The following is a 24,993-nucleotide window of genomic DNA, read 5'->3' as shown; positions in this document are numbered from 1 at the left end:
GTAGTTAAGGCCTCAGGCTAGAATCCAGGATACTATGAGTTCTAGTCCCATCTTAAGTACAAAGCCAGCTGGGTGACTTTAGGCCCGTCATTTTCTCTCAGCCCTAGGAAGGCAGCAATGTTAAACCACTTCCAAAAACCCTTGCCAAGAAAACTGTAGAGACTAACCAGGAATCAAAACTGACTCAAACACATTAAAAAAGCTTATAATGAATCCAACTAATGTTTATTGGGAAAGCAATGGTTTGAACTAAGAATCTCATGATTTGTAAATGGAAATTGCCAAGGACTGTGAAGCAAGAATAAGCAATCCCCACCCTTATTTCCTTCAAACAGAAAGTTCTTCAACAGTTACTTGAGGCAGATAGGGAACAGTGAGCAGAGGCATCTCTAAATGCCCCAGGAACATACTGACCTTTTCCTTGGCAAAAGCACCATGTATTCTTGGGACTGATCAGAAAAAAATATATTGCCACTACATACACATATTCTTTGCTTGCTTAAGACGGGATTTTAAAGCAAAAGAATGAGTGGCTTGAAGGAGGTCCAAGCTATGCCACCTAAACGCTGACAGTGGTCCCAACCTTAATCAAGCTTTTCTGAACACTGCCATAGTGGTCTCTCTAGGCACAGAAAGAAATCCAAATGTTTATTATTAAATCTTTTGAATGACAGATAATACAAAGTCCCTGCTTTCGTTAGGTATGGCATAACAATTAGAAATCTGTTTGCTTGTTTGTTTGTGTTTCTGGTCAATTCACAGAATAGCTCAAAGTTCAGCCTTCCATCCTTCCAAAATCAGTAAAATGAGGACACAAATTGTTGGGGCCAATATGCAAATATAGCACTTCCGCATTGTAAACTGCCCAGAGAGTGCTGTGAAGCACTATGATGCGGTCTAAACGGTCTAAACGCTATTGCTATTGCTATATCTTTTGCAAGATTGCAACTCACTTCTAAAGCTCTGGCTTGGAAAGCTCTCATTCCAGTTTGGAATTGTGGAAGACTACCAATGGCCCTCATTTGATCATAAATAGTATTAGATGTATTTGTGGGCCTTCTTCTATCCACTTAATGTGCTATGACTGGGACAGCATTGACATTTTGCAAATTAAGAAATAAATAAATGGTTAACTTCTCAAAAAGGGAAATGTGTAATAATTGAAAATACGAGCAGAGAAATCAATGAATAAAATCACAATTCAGAGGCAAACAGTGTTTCGCTTCAATCCTGTGTGGATGGATCTGTGCACATGGCTGCAATCTATGTGACACAGACCGGCAACAAAACAGCGCTAGGTAGTTTGTGTGTAGCTGGGTGACCTGGAGTTCTCACTGTGCCTCACTAACTGCACAGAAGTATACTGCGGGCTTTGCAGCCTCTTCCGGAGGGATGATAAGGGAAGAATGAGTCACTGCTCTTCTAGTGATCTCATATGTCAAGATTTCCCTTCTCATATCACTTTCAGCAATGGAGTATCCAATAAGCTGGAACTGCTTCTCTCCAGCGTTGCTGTCCTGCCGATACCAAAAGAGTATGATGTAGCTGCTATCATCATAATTGCAGGTGATATTTGTCTGGATCCCCTCTGGGATGATTTTGAAGCGTTCCTTCTGGGTCACTATAATAGCATGGCAAAGACCTGCATAGACTGGAGGAGAAAACAAGATCCACCTTAGGAGGCTTGCTCAACGCACATGGTCATCCCTCAAATCCAAAGGGGCTGATTTGCTTCAAATGTATTGTCCCTTTGGGAGAAACAGCCTCTTCTTTCTCACAATTTTTTTATATTAAGCATTTTCTCATATACCACCAGAGAAAGGCTTACAAATGTTAAGGGAGATTTGTGGGGAAGTCTGCCTGAGTCACTGATTATTTCTTTCACTCTGCTGGATGTATCTTACTTGAGATATTCCTCTCGTTAACTTAAAAAATCTGTCATAACATTAGTGTTGTATGCTCCTAATGCCTTTTCATCTATTTTAGAGCTATGGATATCCCAGAGTACAGCTAACTATCCTAAGAAAGGCACTCTTACCTGCCAACAGCTTCAAGCCAAGGGTCTCCCACCAGATAACTTCCATTGCAAGAGGATGTCACGGGATGACTCTGCCCTTGAATCTTGAAACACAGGAAGCTCCTTTGAGCACTTCATTAGCAGGAGGAGTGGCTTCTGAGCCTGTCTAGCCAATGAAGAAACAATGCTGGGGTCCTGCAAAGACAAAGAAATTGTCTTATTCAAACTGTACAATCAAATGGGTGAATTAATTCATCAAGTTAAAAAGAACATTGTCAGTCAAATGTGGTTAAATCATTTATCATAAGGCAAAAGGCCAGAGTTTTCTGCTCTGATTGTTCCAGTAATTCACTGGTATTTAACTTTTTAATTTTTATTTGCTGGGTTTTGGAGTTGTAATTGAAAAGCTTAGGCTCAATGCTTTTCTTAAGTATATTTCAAATGCCCTTTGTGCTTGCAGACAAGTGAGCTTCCAGCTATTCAGCCACTTTCCAATTATGAGCTCGAGTAATAATTAAATTAATTATTTTCCCCTTCTATCTTCAATCTCATAGAGTTTAAAAGATTAGGTCTGTTTCTCTTTATAAAATTTAGAGAAATTCTTACAATCATCACAAAAGAAGCATACATGTGTGCATATTTGTCCACCCAAACACAAAATCTCACACACAGAACTCTTTTTGCAGAGAATAAAGGGTTTCAAAAATAGACAAAGTGGACTTTGGCAGATCTGTGGATTGCCTATTCTGAATCAGTATGTCTTGATAATTGTCTACTGAGTGCCACTTTGGTATAGTAGCACCAGGCTAGAAACCGGGTGTCTGTGAGTTCTAGTCCTGCCTTGGGCACAAAACTATCTGGGTGATCTTGGGCTAGTCTGTCTCGCTTAGGAAGGAAGTAATGGCAAACTACTACTGCAAACTTGCCAAGAAAACTGCAGGGACTAGTTCAGGCAGTCCCAAGGAATCAACAGTGATTTGAAAGTGTGTGTCTGTGTGCGTCCCTTGAGTGATTGAGTTTTATTAAGACATACCTGTTGGTTTTCAGGAAATGTTTAAATAGATAACTTAATCTAATCTAATCTAATAAAAGTGTATACATTTGTGCATATTTGGTAGGCCGAGTCCTATATCGTGATGGGACTTCTTTAAACTGCAGAAAAATATTTAATAAGAACAGAATGCTGGGACATTTGTGAAAGTTGGGGTATTTCTTTGAGTTGGCTCCCATTTCTCTTGCTTGTCCATTATTGGGGGAACTCTGTCCTACACAGGATTCACAGGTTGGATGGGATATCTGGGAGTTGAAGTCCATGCATCTTAAAGATATATTGAGGTAAGACGGGTGACCTATAAATTTTATAAATAAATAAAGTTGCTGAGATTGAGAAACAGATCTGTACATAAACAAAGAAAACGTGATCTCTGTGAAGATGAATAGGCAAAAAATTGCTTTGCATGTGAGATGAGTAGCATAGAAAAGTAATAAATAAATAATATAATATTTATAAAATATGCTGTCAGTTTACTCTCGTAAATACCATTTTCATTTTGCTGACTCCCTGTTGGATATGTCCTCCCTATATCATTCCTACCCATATTCCCTGCTGGATTATCAGCCTAACCAAACCAGTCAGTGCAAAACAATTGAATCTATGGAGCAAGTGAGAGAAAGATTATTGATCCACACCTCTCATCCATGGATTTCCCTTGAAAACACCATTAAACCCCAATATAATATAAGAACAACTTACTCTTTCTAACCCAGAGCCAAATTCTGCAGCTCATGTAAAGAATGTTTTCACAGGAAGAACTGAGAGTATCCTTGAAATGCTGATTCAAAAAATATACAAAGGAACCAGGGAGATCTTGATCTCATTTTGCAGATGTTTCTAAGCAGACGTTGCTGTCTCTATTGTGTATCCTCCCAAGATAAGCCGTGTTATTTTGCTAATTTATTTGTCTGCAGACCAACCAGATTTTTTGCCTTTGTTGAAGGACTTGATTCCATGGTTGGCTGGTTTTAGCATTGGTGCATTCCAAAAAGGAAGGGAAAGTGCTTCCATGATGAATTGCATTCTTTAACTCTAATAAGGCATTCCTTTATGACATCATAAAGCAACATACTGTAAATCAAGATTAAGTGATTAATCTCAGAAAATATTAATACATAACATATATTAAGTGATATCAAACCTTAAAATTTCTCTGAAGATACCCAATTTCCTTCTGCTTAAATCAACCATTGTTCATGTGGTTTTATTTGACGACATGAATATTGGTTAATGGATATGTTCGTGCCGAAAAATCCAATTCCAGAGTTTCTGAGGATCCCCAAAATGTCATGTGCTCCTGCAGTGGGTTTCAAAATGAGAAATGGGATGGGGAGGAGAGAGAAAATAACTTCCCTATTTTGGTTGTTTAAATATTTCCTCCTTCCTTATTGCAGTGTTTCCCAAACTTTGACAATTTTAAGGCATGAGGACTTCAACTCCCAGAATTCCACAGCCAGCAATGCTGGCTGTGGAATTCTGGGAGTTGAAGTCCACATGCCTTAAAATTGTCAAGTTTGGGAAACACTGCCTTATTGCATCAATGAGAGATTCTGAGCGATATAGAGGCCCGTTTGGAGAAGAAAGGATATCCGAGGAGGGAAAGTATTGGATTCTGTGAATCTCGTCTCTCCAAGCACTAACATCAGCTTGCTAGCTTTCTCAGTCTAATGTATAAACAGAGCATCTTAAACATAAAGGGTGGTAGGATGTATTGAAAGGAGAATCTCCCTGTCTGCTATCAGCTTTCTCTCTATGTGCAGAAATAGAGTTCTGAGATAAGGTGTAGCCTTGGAATAGCCTACTACAGTGTTTCCCAAACTTGACAATTTTAAGGCATGTGGACTTCAACTCCCAGAATTCCACAGCCAGCGTTGCTGGCTGTGGAATTCTGGGAGTTGAAGTCCTCATGCCTTAAAATTGTCAAGTTTGGGAGACACTGGCCTACTAGATAACAAAAGATTGCAGTGATAATTTCCGAAGAAGTTTCCATATAGCAAAGTGATCTGATTCACACCACCTCAACTGATCCCATGACAATATTACTGGGAATCTGCAGAAGTCACGACTGGTCTTTGTGCCATGCTATTTTATTCTTGGGAGGGAAAAGAAATGCTATTTTAAAACAACAAATGCCACTTTAAAAACAGCAACCTATCATAGACTTGTACTTTGAGGAATGTTTGGGCATCCTTGAAAGAAATTCTTGCCTTATGCTGCCCCCTGCTCCTAGCTTCTGTTCTAGCATCATAACTAGAAAGATGCTCAAATGCAAAATTGCTGATATGCCAGCTTTACAGGTTACAGGAAGCTGGAGAGTAACAGAAATGTATAACCATGGACTGCAGATATTTTAAGGGCGTTTATGGCATGCATAGTATATGCATAATATTGTGTATTAGTTATTAACTTCTAGCAGAATTTCCTTTCAACTTGTCTATGGGTTTTTTTGCACGGAGCATATGAGAAGGGAAAATGAAATGCATGGATCAGATGAGAGGCAGAACATTAGCAACTTCTGTGAAGTTTTTGCACCTAGTGGAATGAGGTAATTTACTGCTAGCCATTTTTAAATGATTGCAAATGAGTACCGCTTGGCTGACAGTTTTCTTTGCTGAACTTTTGACCAGAAAGTACACACACTGATTGGCTGACCATCTTCTGTGGCAAATATTTAAGTGTAGCCATGCTTATCATCAAATGTGCTACTTCAGTGATAACTGTGGTGGAGACTTGAGAGGGTCGGCATCTGTCCAGGTCCTAAGGGCTAGTTTTTGCAACTGTGGGCATATTCTGTCCTTTCCAGGCCCTGCCTCTCTGGCCATTTTTGTTTCTGCTGCTGGGGAATGGATGTGATACCAGAAGAGAAGAAGCAGCACCAAGATTGTTGGAGATAAAGGTAGATCAGGACATCTCTAGAGCCTGACTCTCCCAAGTGGAAAAAAATATCCCAACAGGCAGGCCACTTTGGAGAAGACCTTTTCTCACAAGCTTGGTTCTGTTTTAGTTTAGTTTCATATGTTAACAGTACTACTGCATTCAATTTTAGACCTTGTAGGGCAGTGATGGCGAAACCTTTAGAGACCGAGTGCTCAAAAACTGGCCCTGCCCCTGCCCACCACCATTCTGCCCCAGCCTCCGCCCCACCCCACCCCACCCAGCCACCCACCACCTCCATGGCCCACCGCAGATCACCCAGGCAGCCCAGCAGCGCCATGGCAGTCACGCCTTCTGCCCGCACCCCACAGCATCATCTGCTTGCAATGGGGCACGAGGGCGGAGTCTTGTCCCCGCTGTCCAGCTGCCATGTCCTTGGCTGCACTGCTCCATGTGGGCCACGCTCGGGGGCAACGCTCCTCCAGGGGGGATGCTGGTGAGGAGGGGCCAAGGGGGGAGGTGGGGCTGGGGTGATGACACGCATGCCCACAGAGAGGGCTCTAAGTGCCGCCTCTGGCATGCGTGCCATAGGTTCACCACCACTGTTGTAAGATATACTATATTCTGTTTTGACAGACTTTTTAGTGCAAAATTGCTCTCCCTTATTTCTTTTCAGAATGGATTTTGAAGGTTCAAAAAATTGTTTTCTGAATGAAAAATTCTTCTATGTTAGCATTATACCATCACTGTAAATTATCTACACTCATTTAACCAGAAATATGACCAAAATCAGCAATTTGGTTAATCTTAGTTTCTTGGCACTTCAGTTTCTGTTATTAACTGAAATTATATGAACATTTTCAATATACTGTTTCACCCACATTCTGGTCCCCATTGATTGTGCAGTGTCATCCAATACAACCCAGGAAGCTTTGAAATGATAATGTCCCAGAGATCTTCATGCCTTCTACCCCAATTACATTCGGAAACCTACCAAAGATCAAATGGTTCTCCTGGGCTTTAGGCAGGATGATGGCTCAACCCATCATTTGGAGGATTTTTTAAAAGTTATAAATTCATCTTCAGGTTATTTGTGATTTCTTATTCTTTTCTTACTTTTAATTATAAACCATTCAGAGTCATTAGGACCATGTGGCTTATAAACTATATATAAGTCTGCATATATAAATAAAACCTTAAGCCAAATACATTGAATTCCGATTTCTCAAAGAGACTATTTTTAAGTATTGAGGGTTTTTTTTAATACACTGAAGCCTAATAGCATCTATTCATAGAATGTTCTTGGAGAGTAGATTTTTTCATTTTTGCAAGTCAGCTGGAGCTTAAAGTAATCATATTCACTGAACCCACTTCATTTTTATTTAAATTAAATCAAGTTGAGTTCTTGTCTTGGCCTCATTAACTTGTTGCTATTTGAACTCAGTATACCATTTAAAGTCCAAGGACAGCCCTCACCATTAAAAAAATGCATGTCTGGATATTTTTTTTTAAAAAAAAAGATGGGATGCTTTTGTGCATAAAATAAACATAACATGTATATCTTATGGCAGATAGCAATAACATCTCCACAAATTTTTTCCACTTTCATTGAAAAGACATTTACTTACTGCAAGGCAGCTAAGGATAGAACCTTTATTATAATACATAAATAATACATGATAAATGTATTTCAACAGTATTTGTCTAAGAATGGCAGTATTAAATTGTTGGTAAAGAGGAAACTTGTGTGAACTCCATCTTTCCTTGCCACCTGTTATTGTTGAGATCCAAGTAACAAATTTTCCATTGTGTATTTTTCCTTTTGATTAAGTCCTTGGAGTAAAGATAATATTGGTCCCACAATATAAATATGTGCAACAGCTCCTCTGGTCTGCCTATCTGATGATAGAAGGCAACATGAAGTTCATTTGGCTGTTAGCACTCTTGGGAGCAGCTGGTAAGTCCATAATACCTTCCAGAGAAGATCCTGAGAAGTCTCACCTTGGAAATGGAAAGAGACAACTGTATATTTTCAAGTAGAATTTAAGCTAGCAGGCTAGTGAGCCTAAGGGCTTTTTATTAGTTTAGGGCTGAATTTGTAAAGGTGGGACTCCCAAGCCACCAAAATTAATCTATAGAAGTGTTTCTAAACTTTGGAAACTATAACATGTATGGACTTCAACTCCCAGAATTTCCAATCCAGCATGCTAGCTGGGGAATTGTGGAGGTTGAAGTCCGTACATCTTAAAAGCTGCCAAAGATGTGAAATACTAGACTAAATATTAGTCACAGATTATTAATTTTAAACCAGGTATCTTTATCAATGATGTAACTAAGGAACCTTCTTTATGCTTTCTTGGTGTTTCAGCTGAAGCCACCAAATTATACTACCTAGTGTCTGGCCTGAGGTAACTTATTCCCAGATATAGTAAGTGAAGAAAAAGTTGTAGACAGGAAAAGCTTAGAGCAACTTTTTAAGGCAACAAATCTTAGACAAAGGATCCCCAGTCCCTCAAATATTCTACTCATTCCTTGAAACAGAATCATTATCTATTCCATACACTTGCATGATACAAATGGTCCAATAATAGAAACTATTCAAAGGGAACTTGGTTCAGGGTTCATTTAACTTTGTCTTACTCAATGTTTGAGGAAAATTATGTGCAGGAGCATGAGAAAGTAAACAATGAACCTGAAGGCAAAAAGCTGCTTCAGAATGTACATGGATAGCATCTGTCTATAACTCCCAAAGCCAGATACATCTTTTCCTAGGATTGCAGATCACCTAAGTGTACAATTCTGGGAAAAACTGCAGAATCACTGAGGACATGGAGATCTGCTACATGCGAATTTCCCCACATACCAAAACATATCCCAAACTTGCATTCTATAGTAGTTCATCAATATCTCTTCATAGAAGAGTGAAAATTGCTCAAAAAAGGGGGGGGAAGAAAAGACATTTTTAACAGGAGGTAGAAACCTATGGGCCAAAACATAAAGGCAGGAACTCAACTGCCACGAATAGTGGCATTTCTGGCCCCTGTGGCAGAGGTCAGAATGGTTTCATAGTTAAGAAAGATAGAGTGAATGTAAATTACTTTTAGATAATTTCCTTTTCTGTTATTTCCTACATCCCTCTTTCCTTCCTCCCTTCTGCCCTCCCTCCTCATATGACTTCCTACTGGCTAACTGGCCATCTGTGGCTCGCTCGAATGGGATGAAGATCCCATCATATGGACTCTTCAGAGTATACCACAATTTTCATTAATTTCTTCTTCTAAAAATTGGGGGATATTTGTTTCCTGTTTCGCCCACTATGAAATCTAAATATTTAAATATTTTCATTATCCAGTTGCCTTTCCCATCGATGATGAAGATGATGATAAGATTGTGGGCGGCTACACCTGCCAAAAGCATTCTGTCCCCTATCAGGCCTCCCTGAATTCCGGATACCATTTCTGTGGTGGCTCCATCATAAAGAACCAATGGATTGTTTCAGCTGCTCACTGCTATAAATCGTAAGTAATCATTTGTTCTAATTTTAACTTGGTCATCACCATTGTGCTGAAATATTTACTTGTATTAATAAATTTAATAAAGAATATATACACATGCTTCTATATGTAGGTATGGGTGTGCACAAATGTATAGAAGTGTTTACTGCTTACCCAGTACTGGAAGCCAACCTGCAATTGTGTCCATCTTTTCCTGGATTTAGCCATTATGGGCAGCAGGATGCTCTTGTGAGTGGCAATATTAGTGGGCCGGGCTTTTACTTATGGCATATTAAAAGAGGTTGGATGAAAAAAGGCATGACCAAAATCTCTGTTTCTTGTTTTGATTCAGCCGAATCCAAGTGAGACTTGGGGAACACAGTTTGACCAAAAATGATGGTTCTGAGCAGTATATTGATTCAGTGAAAGTCATTCGTCATCCCAGCTACAACTCCCAAACCATGGACAATGACATCATGCTCATCAAACTATCCAAACCAGCCAGTCTCAATTCCCGTGTTTCAGCAGTCAGTCTACCAAACAGCTGTGCAGCCAGTGGAGCAAAATGTTTAATCTCTGGATGGGGCAACACTCTCAGCAGTGGCTGTAAGTCTTCTTCATGTTCTTTGATCATGTTCAGTTGAATGTATTGAACAAAATTAAGGAGAGAGGTTAATAGATATTGATTCTTGGCTTTCATTTCCTGACAAATTCCATTATAAATTGGATCATCTCATGTAAAACAATGCATCCCAATAAGATACTCAGAACTTGCCTTAAGTCCAGGATTTGGTCAACTGGAAGATTTTTGCAACGAAGCAAAGGATGATTGGCATCCTTAGGGCAATAGTTTTACAGAGGTTTTATGGAGAAGCTTCAGTTCTGTAATTATGCTGTTCAAACATTCTAGGGCATGTCTAATATCTACTTCCAGAAATGAATATTGCTTCTTTGATCTTTCCCACAGCAAGCTATCCAGACCTCCTACAGTGTCTGACTGCCCCTATACTTTCTCAGAGTCAATGCAGTAGGGCTTATCCAGGGAAAATCACCAACAATATGTTTTGTGCAGGATACCTGGAAGGTGGAAAAGACTCTTGTCAGGTAAATCTTTTTTCTTTTCCTGCATTTTGTATTGTATATTTTAGATGGCGTTCACAGCAGGTCCCACTGTATAAATTAAATTCATAGCTGGCTGGTGTTTAAGCCTAAGAAAATAATAGAGCACTGGGAGTTGGGGAGAGATCCCTATATTCACAAGTTGTTTCTGCGACCTTTCTGGTCTTTCCCTGCTTCTAATGAATAAACAAACAATATCAATCACATCATCTCTGGTTCTTATTAGATTTCGAACCATAAGTTGGATCTGCCTTTTCTTTTAGGAAGCTGTTACCAGATAGACATAGTACTACTCCATCCCATCCTGAAAACAATTATGACATCTAATATAGAAGAGTATTAAATCAATTTGTCAAAGTTCCAGCTGAAAAGCCCCATGAAGTAAACACACTGGAGACATTGTGATCTCCTAATGTTAAACTTTATTAGGCATAGCAAACTGGCACGGTAGATAGGAAGCCAGCTCTGGCAATATGGCAGAAAAAAGATAATTAAAAGAGTAAAAACTTTCCCTCGCTTCTCTGACAGCTCAGATACATTGTCCAATTAATCTTCAAGCATTTGTTATGAGAAGAAAGTCTCTCTTTGACAAAACATCTCTCCAGCTACCTTGGCTCTCATGCTGATAGAAACAAACCTTCCCCCTTCCCCCTTGCAACTGTAGGCAAGCTAGAAGCAATATGGTAGTCCTGAGGACAAGAATCGTCATAGCTTGACACAATTCCATTGGAATACTTTTTTACTTCTGCTATCTCTTCCTTGCCTCCACCCACCAGAGTCTGAAATAATGCAAATTATCTTTCCTCATTCAGTATCCTGCTTATTGAATATATGTTCATTGTTTCTTTTCCAGGGAGACTCTGGTGGCCCAGTTGTCTGCAATGGGGCACTCCAAGGAATTGTCTCTTGGGGCATAGGATGTGCTCTGAAAGGCAAGCCTGGTGTCTACACTAAAGTTTGCAACTATGTTTCCTGGATTCAGAGAACCATCAGTTCCAACTGATCTGCACTTCCTGTCTGGAAAGCTCTCTTTTCACAACCATAGCTAATACTTCACAGACGGAGAAGAGACAGATTATATCTGCAAAAATAAAAACTAAGCTGTGCAATGACAAGCTTGGTGATTGGTATCTTTCTTTGGTGGAGGGGAAAGGTCTTGATCATTAAACTAAATGAGTTTTAATTCTTTTCAATGATCACACTCAAAATTAGTGAAATGATGATAGAAGCTAGGAAGACGTAGGATGAATCAATACTGAGATGGAAGTCTGGTAGGAATTACAAGAGGTGTCTGCTAGAATGCGATTCTGAAAAAAAATCACAAAAGAATGCAAATGGTATTGTCACGTGATGTTGCACTTTATAACTGGATTGCTTAGAGACAGAAATTCAAGTCCCTGTTACCATTGTGAACTAAGAACTGCTTGTATTTCAGAATTAGATTACAGTTCTAAGAGGTTTTAGTGTCTTGGGACAGGGTCCCATTCTGGAGATGAAGCAACCAAACAGTATTTGTGTTCACAAAGTTAGGGTCCTGTTCAGGATGAAGGTGTGCATCTTAAAAAACAATTGAGTCATGTACAAGATATGGTGTCATGTCACCTTGGCATTTGTGCATGCAAATCACTGGAGAAGAAAATAATCTGCATGGTTCACAGATATCTGCATAATACACTACTGAGCAAGGAGAGGATTGGAGAAGACAATTGATTCATCCTGGGCTGCTCCTTTGATTTTGCAATGACAATTTTTCTCTGGAATTCTAAACAAGCTATCGGTGGGAGTTGAAAACAACTTGATGTCACATAATCAATCCAACTAATGTAATTAGGTTTAATACACATAGTGTTCATATGTTCCACCATCTTTGCTCATCCTACACATCTATGAGGGGGCAGATTTTGGGATGCTTCCATTAAACAATGTCATATTGTTGGACCCCAGAATTGTAACTTTTTTTGGGCAGCCTTTCAGCCTACATGGTCAATCACCTTCTTGACTGGAAGCAATGAAACACATCTGGAGGGTGTGGAGAAGAGTGCTTTAAACTCTTGGTAAGGAAAAAGGGGAACTCAGGCACCACACAAGTTATGTAGGGTCAGTCAGAAAAATATGGCATACTCCATTTAATCCTCCAGGGAAAGAGTGAAGGCAAACAAGTTCCAAGCAGAAGAAGAACAGCATGGCTTCAAAATCTAAGGGACTGGTTTGGACAAAACTCAGCAGCACTTTTTCATGCGGCTGCTGATAAAAACAGGATCGCCAACATCCGATAACGGATATGGCACAAGAAGAAGAAGAAGAATTCATAAAAGACTCAAATGTTTATATACCAACACACAGAGTATGAGCAATAAACAGGGTGAATTACAAATTCAGGTAAATGAGGGCAGATATGATATTGTTACCATTATGAAAACTTGGTGAGATGAAATCCATAAATGGAACATACAGCTAGAGGGATTTAAATTATTTAAAAGAAACAGACCAAATAAAAGAGGAGATGGAGTTGCTCTCTATATAAGAAGTAACTACATCTCTACAGAAATAGAGCACAACAATGATGAAAACTGTCTTGAATGCATTTGGATCAATATAAAAGGGAGGAAAATGACATTGCCATAAGTATATACTATATAGGCCACCCAATGAAATAGAGGAAATAGATGAACTTTTTGCTAGTCAGTTAACTAAGGTATGTAGGAAGCATATCACAATAATAATGGGGGACTTTAATTTCCCTGACATTAACTGGGAAACAAACTCTGCACCAAGTGCAGATTCCTGACAAACCAAGCAGACAACTTTGTTTCCCCAAAAGTAGGGAAGGGAACTAGGGGGAAAGCCATATTGGACTTAATTCTCACTAACAGAGATGAAATGATAGAAGGTGTTTAAGCCACAGGAACCTTGGGCAGGGGAGTGATCATGCAATATTAGAATTCAACCGTATGCAAACACAAGCAATAGAACATAGTCAAGCTAGAGTCTTGGACTTTGCTGTTAATTGCGAAGTCGTGTCCGACCCATCGCGACCCCATGGACAATGTTCCTCCAGGTCTTCCTGTCCTCTACCATCTTCTGGAGTCCATTTAAGTTCACACCTACTGTTTCAGTGACTCCATCCAGCCATCTCATTCTCTGTCGTCCCGTTCTTCTATTGCCTTCAATCTTTCCCAGCATTAGGCCCTTCTCCAGTGAGTTCTTCCTTCTCATCAGGTGGCCAAAGTATTTGAGTTTCAACTTCAGGATCTGGCCTTCTAAAGAGCAGTCAGGGTTGATCTCCTCTAGGATTGACCGGTTGGAACGCCTTGCGGTCCAAGGGACTCGCAGGAGTCTTCTCCAGCACCATAGTTCAAAGGCCACAATTCTTTGGTGCTCAGCCTTTCTTATGGTCCAACTTTCACAGCCATACATTGCAACTGAGAAAACCATGGCCTGGACTATACACACTTTTGTTGGCAGGGTGATGTCTCTGCTTTTTAGTATGCTGTCTAGATTTGCCATAGCTTTCCTCCCCAGGAGCAAGCGTCTTTTAATTTCTTGGCTGCAGTCCCCATCTGAGGTGATCTTGGAGCCCAGAAAAATAAAATCTGTCACTACCTCCATTTTTTCCCCATCTATTTGCCAGGAATTGAGAGGGCCGGATGCCATGATTTTGGTTTTCTTAATGTTGAGTTTCAAGCCTACTTTTGCACTCTCCTTCTTTACCCGCATCAAGAGGCTCTTTAGTTCCTCTTCACTTTCTGCCATTAGAGTGGTATCATCTGCATATCTTAGGTTTTGATATTTCTCCCGGCAATCTTAATTCCAACTTTTGATTCATCTAGCCCTGCCTTTCTCATGATGTGCTCTGCATATAAGTTAAATAGGCAGGGCGACAGTATACAGCCTTGCCGAACTCCTTTTCCAATTTTGAACCAATCATTGGTTCCGTGTCCAGTTCCCACTGTTGCTTCTTGACCCGCATATAGGTTTCTCAAGAGACAAATGAGATGGTCTGGTACTCCCATCTCTTTAAGAACTTGCCACAATGTGTTGTGATCCACACAATCAAAGGCTTTTGCATAGTCAATGAAGCAGAAGTAGATGTTTTTCTGGAACTCCCTAGCTTTCTCCATGATCCAGCGTATGTTGGCAATTTGATCTCTAGTTCCTCTGCCTCTTCGAAATCCTGCCTGTACTTCTGGTAGTTCTCGATCCACATACTGATGGAGTCTAGCTTGTAGGATTTTAAGCATAACTTTACTAGCATGTGAAATGAGTGCAATGGTGCGATAGTTTGAACATTCTTTGGCATTGCCTTTCTTTGGAATTGGAATGTAAACTGACCTTTTCCAATCCTGTGGCCACTGTTGAGTTTTCCAAATTTGCTGGCAAATTGAGTGTAGCACTTTTACTGCATCGTCTTTTAAGATTTTGAATAACTCAGCTGGAATACTGTCACCTTCACTAGCTTTGTTGTTGCTCAGATTTTCAAAGGCCCATTTCACTTCACATTCTAGGATGTCTGGTTCGAGGTCAGTGACCATCTCATTGTGGTTATCTGGGATGTTAAGCTCCTTCTTGTATAGTTCTTCTGTGTAGTTTTGCCATCTCTTCTTAATCTCTTCTGCCTCTGTTAGATCCCTGCCATTTTGGTCCTTTATCATGCCCATCTTTGCATGAAACGTTCCCTTCATATCTCCAATTTTCTTGAAGAGATCTCTGGTCCTCCCTATTCTGTTGTTTTCTTCTATTTCTTTGCACTGTTCATTTAAGAAGGCATTCTTATCTCTTCTAGCTACTCTCTGGAATTCTGCATTCAATTGGGTGTATCTTTCTCTTTCTCCTTTGCCTTTCGCTTCCCTTCTTTCCTCAGCCATTTGCAAAGCTTCCTCAGACAGCCATTTTGCTTTCTTGCATTTCTTTTTCTTTGGGATGGTTTTAGTTGCTACCTCTTGTACAATGTTGCGAACTTCCATCCAGAGTTCTTCAGGCACTCTGTCTATCAGATCTAATTCCTTAAATCTATTTGTCACCTCTACTGTATATTCATCAGGGATATGATTTAGTTCATACCTGAGTGGCCTAGTGCTTTTCCCTACTTTTTTCAATTTAAGCCTAAATTTTGCAACAAGAAGCTCATGATCTGAGCCACAGTCAGCTCCTTGTCTTGTTTTTACTGACTGTATAGAGCTTCTCCATCTTTGGCTGCAGAGCACATAGTCAATCTGATTTCTATGTTGACCGTCTGGTGATGTCCATGTGTAGAGCCGTCTCTTGGGTTATTGGAAAAGAGTGTTTGTTATGACCATCGTATTCTCTTGACAAAATTCTATTAGCTTGTGCCCTGCTTCATTTTGTACTCCAAGGCCAAACTTGCCTGTTATTCTGGTTATCTTCTGGCTTCCTACCTTAGCATTCCAATCCCCTATGATGATAAGGACATCATTTTTTGGTGTTAATTCTATAAGGTGCTGTAGGGCTTCATAGAACCGGTCAATTTCATCCTCTTCAGCACCAGTGGTTGGGGCATAGATTTGGACTATTGTGATATTGAATGGTTTGCCTTGGATTCGAATTGAGACCATTCTGTCATTTTGGGGATTGTATCCCAGTATTGCTTTTCCTATTCTTTTATTGACTATGAAGGCTACTCCATTTCTTCTGAGGGATTCTTGCCCACAGCAGTATACCTGATGGTCATCTGAGTTAAATTCACCCATTCCTGTCCATTTTAGTTTGCTGATTCCTAAGATGTCGATGTTCAGTCTTGTCATCTCTTTTCTGACTACGTCTAGCTTGCCTTGATTCATGGATCTTACATCCCAGGTTCCTATGGAGAAAAAATCTTTACAGCATCAGACTTTTCTTTCACCACCAGATATATCCACAGCTGAGCGTCCTTTCGGCTTTGACCCAGTCGCTTCATTCTTTCTGGTGCTACTAGTATTAGCCCTCTGCTCTTCCCCAGTAGCATATTGGACACCTTCCGACCTGAGGGGCTCATCTTCCAGCGTCATATCTTTTTGCCTTTTAGTACTGTCCATGGGGTTTTCATGGCAAAGATACTGGAGTGGTTTGCCATTTTCTTCTCCAGTGGATCACATTTTGTCAGAACTCTCTGCTATGACCTGTCCGTCTTGGGTGGCCCTGCACGGCATAGCTTATAGCTTCATTGAGTTACGCAAGCCCCTTCACCACGACAAGGCAGTAATCCATAAAGGGGACTTTATGGATTACTTGGACTCTTGGACTTTAAGAGAGCTAATTTCAATAAACTTAGAGAGAGCTTGGGAAGGATTCCATGGATGAGAATCCTCAAAGGAAAACAACTCAAGAAGCTTGGGAAATTTTGAAAAGTGAGATTATAAAAGCCCAGTCTAGCACAATGCCAATAAAGAAGAAAAATAACAGTTCTCAGAAGAAACCAGCATGACTGCATAAAGAACTCTCTGATAAATTGAAAGATAAAAAGGACAAGTATAAAAAGTGGAAAGAGGGGCACATAACTAAGGCAGAATATCAGCAAACAGCCCGAGCCTGCAAAGATGAAGTGAGGAAAGCTAAGGCTCAAAATGAGCTAAGGCTTGTGACAAAAATCAAAAATAACAAAAAAAAGCTTCTTTCAACATGTAAAAAAACAAGAAAAAGGTTAAGGAAATGATTGGTCCATTAGTGGGAGAAAGTGGCAAGGAGGTGATAAACAATAGGGAGAAAGCAGAACTACTTAACTTGTTTTTTGCATCCGTTTTTACACAAAAAGGGAAAAAACAGTCCCACCTATCAAAAACAGTGCCATAAAAACAGATTAAAAACACAAGTTAAAATAGGCAAGAAAATGGTAAGTGAGCACCTGTCCACTCTAGACGAGTTCAAATCACCAGGACCAGATGGATTACACCCCAAGGTTCTGAAGGAACTGGCAGATGTGATCTGAAAACCACTGAACTATATCTTTCAAAGATCCTGGCGCACTGGGGAATTACAGAGGACTGGAAAAGAGCTGATGAAGTTCCCATCTTCAAAAAAGGAAAAAAATGGATCCAGGAAACTACAGGCCTATCAGCCTGACCTCAATACTTGGGAAGATTCTTGAAAAGATTAACAAGCAACAAATCAGTGAACACCTACAGGCAAACAAAGTCATTAGCAAAAGCCCAACATGGGTTTGTCAAAAACAGATCATGCCAGACAAATCTTATTGCATTCTTGGACCAGGTGACATAAGTAGTGGATCAGAGGGATATTATGGATATAATGTACTTGGACTTCAGTAAGACATTTGATAAAGTAGACCACAATCTACTACATTTTTGTATTCTCCAAAGCACCAAATGGAAGACAAGACGCAATGGATGGAAACTAATCAAAGAGAGAAGCAACCTAGAACTAAGGAGAACTTTCCTGACAGTTAGAACAATTAATCAGTAGAACAATCTACCCCCAGAAGTTCTGAATGCTCCAACACTGAAAGTTTATAAGAAGAGACAGGACAGCCTTTTGTCTGAAATAGTATACTATAGGGTTTCCTGCCTGAGCAGGGGGTTGGACTAGAAGACTTCCAAGGTCCCTTCCAACTCTGTTGTTGTTGTTGTTATGATTGTGATTGTGATTATGATTATGATCTCATTGCTATTATATATATGTTCCAAATAACATTCTACCATCTGTTTGTAAATTCTCATTTGTAAGAGTCAAAATTCTATCAGGTTGCATGGTGATTTATAAGAGAGAAACACAAATTTATTTTTGGCAGATTTGGCAGTTTGTAGTGCCCTATGTTCCTGTGATTCAGATCCCATATAACTGAAATGGTTCAACTTATATGTCTTTGTGTCACGGATGGAGGCTGACTGCAGCACTGTAAAGTTCATGGGCAGCTGTGAACTCTGGAGCTCTCACTGTATCTGAGAAACAGCACAGAGATATACTGCTGGCTTTGCAGTCTCATCTGGAGGAATCCTGAGAGAAGCATGGGTCACATGTAATCTGTCTATGGTGTAGTGTTTGATTTCCATCCATAGAGTGTTTTCTTGTATGGAGTAGCCGATGAACTATAGTTCTGTTTGTCTACTTTTTTTATAATAATATTTTATTAATTTTCTATTATTACGTTTCATTAGTGCTTAATGAACAACATGTTGTCTGGGTTGATTTATTTTGCTTAGTAATACAAGTTAAGTTCTTACTCTCTATCCCATTTTTCCAGCCATTGATAAAATAAGTCCCATGTTTGAAAATATTCTGTACCTTCTTTTTCTTTAATCCTCAATGTAAGTCTGTCCATTTCAGCACAGTCCAGTATTTTCTTATCTCTCCGTCCAATGGTGTTTCTTCATTTTTCCAGTGCTGAGCAAATACAATCCTCACTGCTATTAACACATGTAATGTTAAATATACACTTTGTTTATCAAATTTTTCTGGAATTATACCTAATAAAAAAAGCTCAGGTTTAAAGTCTACGTGTTTCCCTAACATTTTTTCTAACCAGGTATGTATTTTTCTCCATTTTTTTTTTTTTTTGGCTTTAATACATGCCCACCACAGGTGATAATATGTACCAGGATTTTGATTACATTTCCAACATTTACTAGACATATTTTTAAACATTTTTGCTTTTCTGGAAGGTGGTCAGTGCCATCTATAAAACATTTTATATAAATTTTCTTTATATGACATTGCCCTTGAAAAACTGATTAAGAAATTGTATAACTTTTTATTGAATTTGAAAATGGAAGATGAACAAGTGAAAGAAACTATGATAATATGGGCAAAAAATTTTGGATACAATATAGAATTAGAGAAATGGCAAAATCTTTGGAAAAGAAACTATAAATTGACAATGGCAACTTCGTATAAAGAAAATTTATATGAATCAAACATTACAGACTACCAACTCCCCCTGGTTTGCCTCTACATTCTGAATTACTTCTGGCAAGGCTTTGATTTATTTGCCCTGAATAAATGTTTGCAGTTCGTCCAATCCTGTTTCTGTGAATACTTTATTTCGTATTATAAATCGGCATTAATCTGCTAGTCTCTGTTCTGTTATTTCTGATTCTGGATGTTGTTCTTTCCAGAACTGGTGCATTCGTTTTAGGTATCTTCTTCTTGTTGGACTTGATCTGTAGTAACAGATCATTATTTCTTTCTTTTCAATCACTATCGGGTAAAAACCTTTTCTTCCAGTAGTTCTGTAGCTGCTGGTCCTGGTTGATCAGCCAACAGTCCTGAGGCCTGTAACCCATTTTTCACCAGATATCCAGGAACTCCAACATCTACCGTGGATCTTGTTAACCCGGGCGACATCCAAGCCAGTATGGCATTCTGAAATTTATGTCTCACCATATATTTAATGGGAGAGACACTCTTTGTCTGACTCCTCTGATGAGACCTGTCCAGTATGGTTGAACCTCTGGCATAGCTCTCATATTCCTCAGAGTACACAAGCCCCACAACCACGTCAAGGTAGTGCCTCACTGGGGGTATTATTATTATTATTATTATTATTATTATTATTATTATTATTATTATTGTTGTTGTTGTTGTTGTTGTTGTGTTGTTGTTGTTGTTGTTGTTGTTATTCTGTTTTCCCAATCACTTAATTCCTACATAAATACTCACACAGCTTTCTCCTCTGCATTCAGGCCTGTGTCTATTCCTTCAACTTTAAATATTGCCTAGCAACACAGTGATTCTCCTCATGGTTGGGATTGGGAAATGAGATCATACTAGTTGACATCTCATCAACCAGAAGTCTTCTGGGACTCAAGCTGCTTTCCTGATGATTTCTAAAACCTTTTTAGATCCTTTGTTTTACAACAGTAGAGAAATGGCTGTTGCTACCTTTTTCTGTGACTTTTTTTTTCAGTATTGCAGTCTAGCTTATATGTTTTGTATATCCTAGCAGACTTCCATCTGACTCTTTCTAATTGTTCATAGATTCTCTTATCATTTTCCCATCTTTGAGTATGATCATTCAAAAGGATAAAAATTCATATTGTTTAATGACCAAGACCTTTCCCCTCCACCAGAGAAAGACACCAATCACCAGGCTTGCCACGCTACAACTTAATTTTTATTTTTGCAGATGTAGTCATTCTTTTCTCAGCCTATAAAATGTCAGCTGGAGATGTCAAAAAGGGAGCTTTCCAGACAGGAAGTGCAGATCAGTTGGAACTGATGGTTTTTTGAATCCAAGAAATGTAGTTGCAAACTTTAGTGTAGACACCAGGGAAGCCTTTCAGAGCACATCCTCTGCCCCAAGAGACAATTCCTTGGAGTTCCCCATTGCAGACAACCGAACCACCAGAGTCAGACTGAAAAAGAAATGATGAACATGTATTCAGCAAGCAGGATAGTAAGTGAGCAAAGATAACTTGCATTATCTATAATTTGCATGCTCTGGTGGGTGGAGGAAATGAACATATTTCAGAAAGTAAAAGATCTTCCAAGTGAAATTACTTTAATACCACTCTATATTAGGTGTTAGCTTTCTAAAAGAGAAGCCAGACTCAGCGTGTGGTTCATAACATAATAAGAACTGGAGGTCAAGTGATTGTTGTTTTTTGTTTATTCATTAGAAGCAGGGAAAGACCAGAGAGGTTGTAGAAACAACTTGGGAATATAGGGATCTCTCCCCAACTACCCACTTCTCTATTATATCCTCAGGCTTAAACACCAGCCAGCTATGAATTTAACTTATACAACAGGAGATTTTTGAGCACCATCTGAAATATATGCTAATAGTGGAAGAAAGATTTACCTGACAAGAGTCTTTTCCGCCTTCCAGGTATCCTGCACAAAACATATTGTTGGTGATTTTCCCTTTATAAGACCCAATGCCCTCACTCTGGGAAAGTACAGGGACATCCAGGCATTGTACGAGGTCTGGATAGTGTACTGTGGGAAAGATCAGAAAGGCTGTGTTCATTTTCATAAGTAAATATTAGACATGCACTAGATATTTTCTACAGAGCAATAATAGAAAAGAAGAACCTCTTACAAACCTCTATAATAATATAGTTGCCCAAAGGATGCCAATGACCCTTTCCTTCAGTGGAAAAAATGTTCCAGTTGACCAAAACCTGGACTTAAGGCAAGTTCTGCCTGGAGTACAGGTAGTCCTCAACCTATGACCACAACTGAGGCAAAAGTTTCTGTTGCTAAGCAAGACAGTTGTTAAGTAAATTTTGCCTTATTTTCTATCTTGCAACACTGCAACTATCATAAAAACATGCAGGTTGCCAAGCATCCAAATTTTGAATACATGAACACAGGGATGCTGCTATGGTTGAAAGTGTTATTTCAGTGTTATAACTTTGAATGACCACTAAATGGACGGTTATAAGGTGAGGACTACCTGTATATTGTTTCACATGACGTTGTGACATTTATAATGGACTTTGGAGAGAAATGAATGCCAGAAATAAATTTGTATTAGCAATTTACCCTCTGTAATTGTTAGCTTTGCTCAATAAACCCAACTGCACATAATCACATCTTGACCCTATCTTATTTATTTATTTATTTATTTATGAGACTTATATACCGCTTTAAGTGCAAGCACTCTCTAAGCGGTGTACACCAGTAAGCAATGTATGTATATATTTACATTGCCCCCAACAATCTGGGTCCTCAGTTTACCTACCTCGGAAGGATGGAAGGCTGAGTCAACCTTGATCAATGAACATGAAAGAGACTCACTGCCACTGCTGAGGGTGTTGCCCCACCCAGAGACTAAACATTCTACTCCAGTGGATGGACAGCTGCTTGGTAGACGGATTGCTGAAACACGGGAAATGAGAGTGGCTGGTTTGGATAGTTTGATGAGCATGATGTTATTGTCCAAAGTTCAGGGGTTGTATTTGGGATGGAGAATGATTTTGACTGCATCAATGTACTGCTTGGAGCCATCATCTTTGGTCAAACTGTGTTCCCCAAGTCTCACTTGGATGCGGCTGAAGCAAAACAAGACACAAAGACTTTGGTCATATCCATTTTCATCCAACCCCCCCCCCCTTTAACTTGCAGTAAGCCAGGCCTACTAATATTGATGCTCACAAGAGCATCCAGTTTGTCCAGAGTGGTTGAATCCTGAAAAAGATGGAAGCAATTGCATGTTGGTTTCCGCTACTGAGTAGGCAATGAACACTTCTACAAATATTTGTGTATGTACAAATAGAAGCATGTTTGTGTATCCTTTATTAGATTTACTAATGCAAGTAAATATTTCAGTGCAACGGTGATGTAATAAGAACACATTATTACTTACGACCTAGAGCAGTGAGCAGCTGAAACAATCCATTGGTTGTTTAGGATGGAGCCACCACACATATGTTGCCCGACATTCAGGGAGACCTGATAGGGAACAGAATGCTTTTGGCAGGTGTAGCCGCCCACAATCTTATCGTCATCTTCATCTTCGATGGGGAAGGCAACTGAATAGTGAAAATAGAGAAAGTTTCATCGTGGGTGAAAGAGGAATCAAATGTTTTCCAATTTTAGCAGAAGGGATTCACAAAATATTTGTTATACTTAGAAGGGTCCATATGATGGGATCTTCAACCCATTCAGGCAAGCCATGGATGGCCAATCAACTAGTAGGAAATCATATGAGGAGGGAGGGAGGATGGAAGGGAGGAAAGAGACAAGGATGTAGGAAATAATAGAAAAGGAAATCTATCTAAATGTAGATACAATTACATTCACTATACCTCTCTTAACTACTAAACCATCCCAATGTCCACCATATTTGTGCAACAGTTTGCCATTATGCTTTTTTTCTTCTAACTTCTTATTTTGAGATTTCATAAATTCTATCCAACCACGAATGTCTTCCATTTCTACCTGATCACTCCTTCTTCCTATATTTGATTTGCAGATTTATCCTCATTTATTCTTTCTCTATGTCCCAACCAAAAGAGAATACTTGTTTTGTACAGATCACTCTCTTTTTATTTTATTATAAATAAAAGGTACCCTTGAATTTTGCCATTCTTCATTCATCTGTGAGGTGCCTCCTAACATACAGTTTCAATGCCTCACACACTTACACATTTTCACTTCTTTTAAGAAACATGAACTTCTTGCAAACAGGCCATATATTCATAAAATGCAATAAAGAATAAGTAGTAATGAACCAAATTTTTCTCCATTAAGATGGTTATCATCATGAAGAGGGCAACAAAATCAGGTTGAAAGAAGGGAGAGCAATGGCACCTGTCTTCATGGCAACTGAGTCACTACCCTTATTTCTTATGCAATTGGTTTCCTTCTCTTGCCAAAATGTTCTTCTGTTACTTTTTCTATTGAATGATTCCCACTGTTCTATAATGGGATACAGTGGGCTGCAGGTTTGTATTATGTAGTGCTTTTGATCCAAAGGCAAAGCCTGCTTTGGAGTATGGGAGTGTATAGATACAGCATATCTCTATCTCCTTAGAAATACTCATCCCCCCCCCCCATTGTACAATTAGATAATCTGCAATCCTAGGAAAAGGTGTATGTGTTTTCAGGAGTTATGGACAGCTGCTGTTCACAAGCCCCCTTGTACATTCTATAGCACCTTTTTGCCTTCACATTCAAAGTACTGCACATCCCTCAGTCAAAGATCCTTTGAATCCTCTCCTCCTGTATGGAATCATTTATCTCCTGCAAGAGCATGGAATTGATACACATTTCTGAGTTTCAAGTTATGGATAATCTTTAAGAATACTTGAGTGGTTGGGTTTAGTTTTAAAGAGCCTATGGTTTGTCTCTCGCCATTGCCTCAAAGAAGAGCTTGCCTGTACTCAGCTATTCTTGTGTACAATATATTTTTCACTTGGTGTTATTATTGGAAATAAATTATGCTAGCCCACACACTGTGTAGACTAATTTAGCAGCTTCTGCTGAAACACCAACTTTCCTTGGCTATTTCATTCACAAAGACAAAATTAATGATATTTGTCTAATATAATACTGTAATCCAGTGTTTCTGAACTTTGACAGCTTTTCAATATATGGACCACTAGAAATCCCTGGGAAAAAAATCTATAATTTAATCTTGGTGGGTTAGGAGTCCCATCTTTACAAATTCAGTCCTGAATTGTAAGGAAAAATTTCTCAGGCTAGTTTGCTGTTTAAATTCTATTTGAAAATCTACAAGGTCTCTTATCAATCTGAAGATAAGACTTCTCAGTTCTTGTTCTGAGGAAATGATTGACTTACCAGTTGCTCCCAAGAATGCTAGCAGCCAAATGAACTTCCTATTGCCTTCCTCTATCAATGGGGAAGACCAGAGGAGTTGCTACACCTATTTATGTTGTGGGACCAGTATTATCTTTGCTCCAAAGACTCAACCGAAAGGAAAAATATGCAATGGAAAATACAAACTTTGCTACTTGGAACTCAACTAATAACAGGTGGAGCAGAAAGAGGGAATTCACATGAGTTTCCCCCTTACCGTA

The 24,993-nt window shown here is 39.3% G+C and overlaps 1 protein-coding gene, 1 pseudogene and 1 gene segment (V, D, J or C); 1 reads left to right on the top strand and 2 right to left on the bottom strand.

Moving 5' to 3' along the window:
* Positions 1-372: 372 nt before the first annotated feature.
* On the bottom strand, positions 373-2,206 carry LOC120313841. The segment is given in 2 exon segments: positions 373-1,651; positions 2,039-2,206. Coding segments are annotated over 2 exon segments (366 nt in total).
* A 5,602-nt stretch (positions 2,207-7,808) lies between these two features.
* On the top strand, positions 7,809-11,673 carry LOC120313839 (cationic trypsin-3-like). The gene is made up of 5 exons (XM_039356184.1): positions 7,809-7,902; positions 9,298-9,463; positions 9,792-10,045; positions 10,407-10,543; positions 11,412-11,673. The coding sequence occupies exons 1-5, from the start codon at positions 7,848-7,850 to the stop codon at positions 11,559-11,561; spliced, it is 762 nt and encodes a 253-aa protein (XP_039212118.1). The 5' UTR covers positions 7,809-7,847; the 3' UTR covers positions 11,562-11,673.
* Positions 11,674-20,599: 8,926 nt separating this feature from the next.
* LOC120313838 lies at positions 20,600-24,993 on the bottom strand (annotated as a pseudogene).

Source organism: Crotalus tigris, unplaced genomic scaffold (assembly GCF_016545835.1).
Source record: "Crotalus tigris isolate CLP2741 ecotype Arizona unplaced genomic scaffold, ASM1654583v1 scf7180000018790.500841, whole genome shotgun sequence".
NCBI classification, from domain to species: Eukaryota; Metazoa; Chordata; class Lepidosauria; order Squamata; family Viperidae; genus Crotalus; species Crotalus tigris.
The sequence above is the reverse complement of the archived record's forward strand: the minus strand, read 5'-3'. Positions and strand labels throughout refer to the sequence as shown.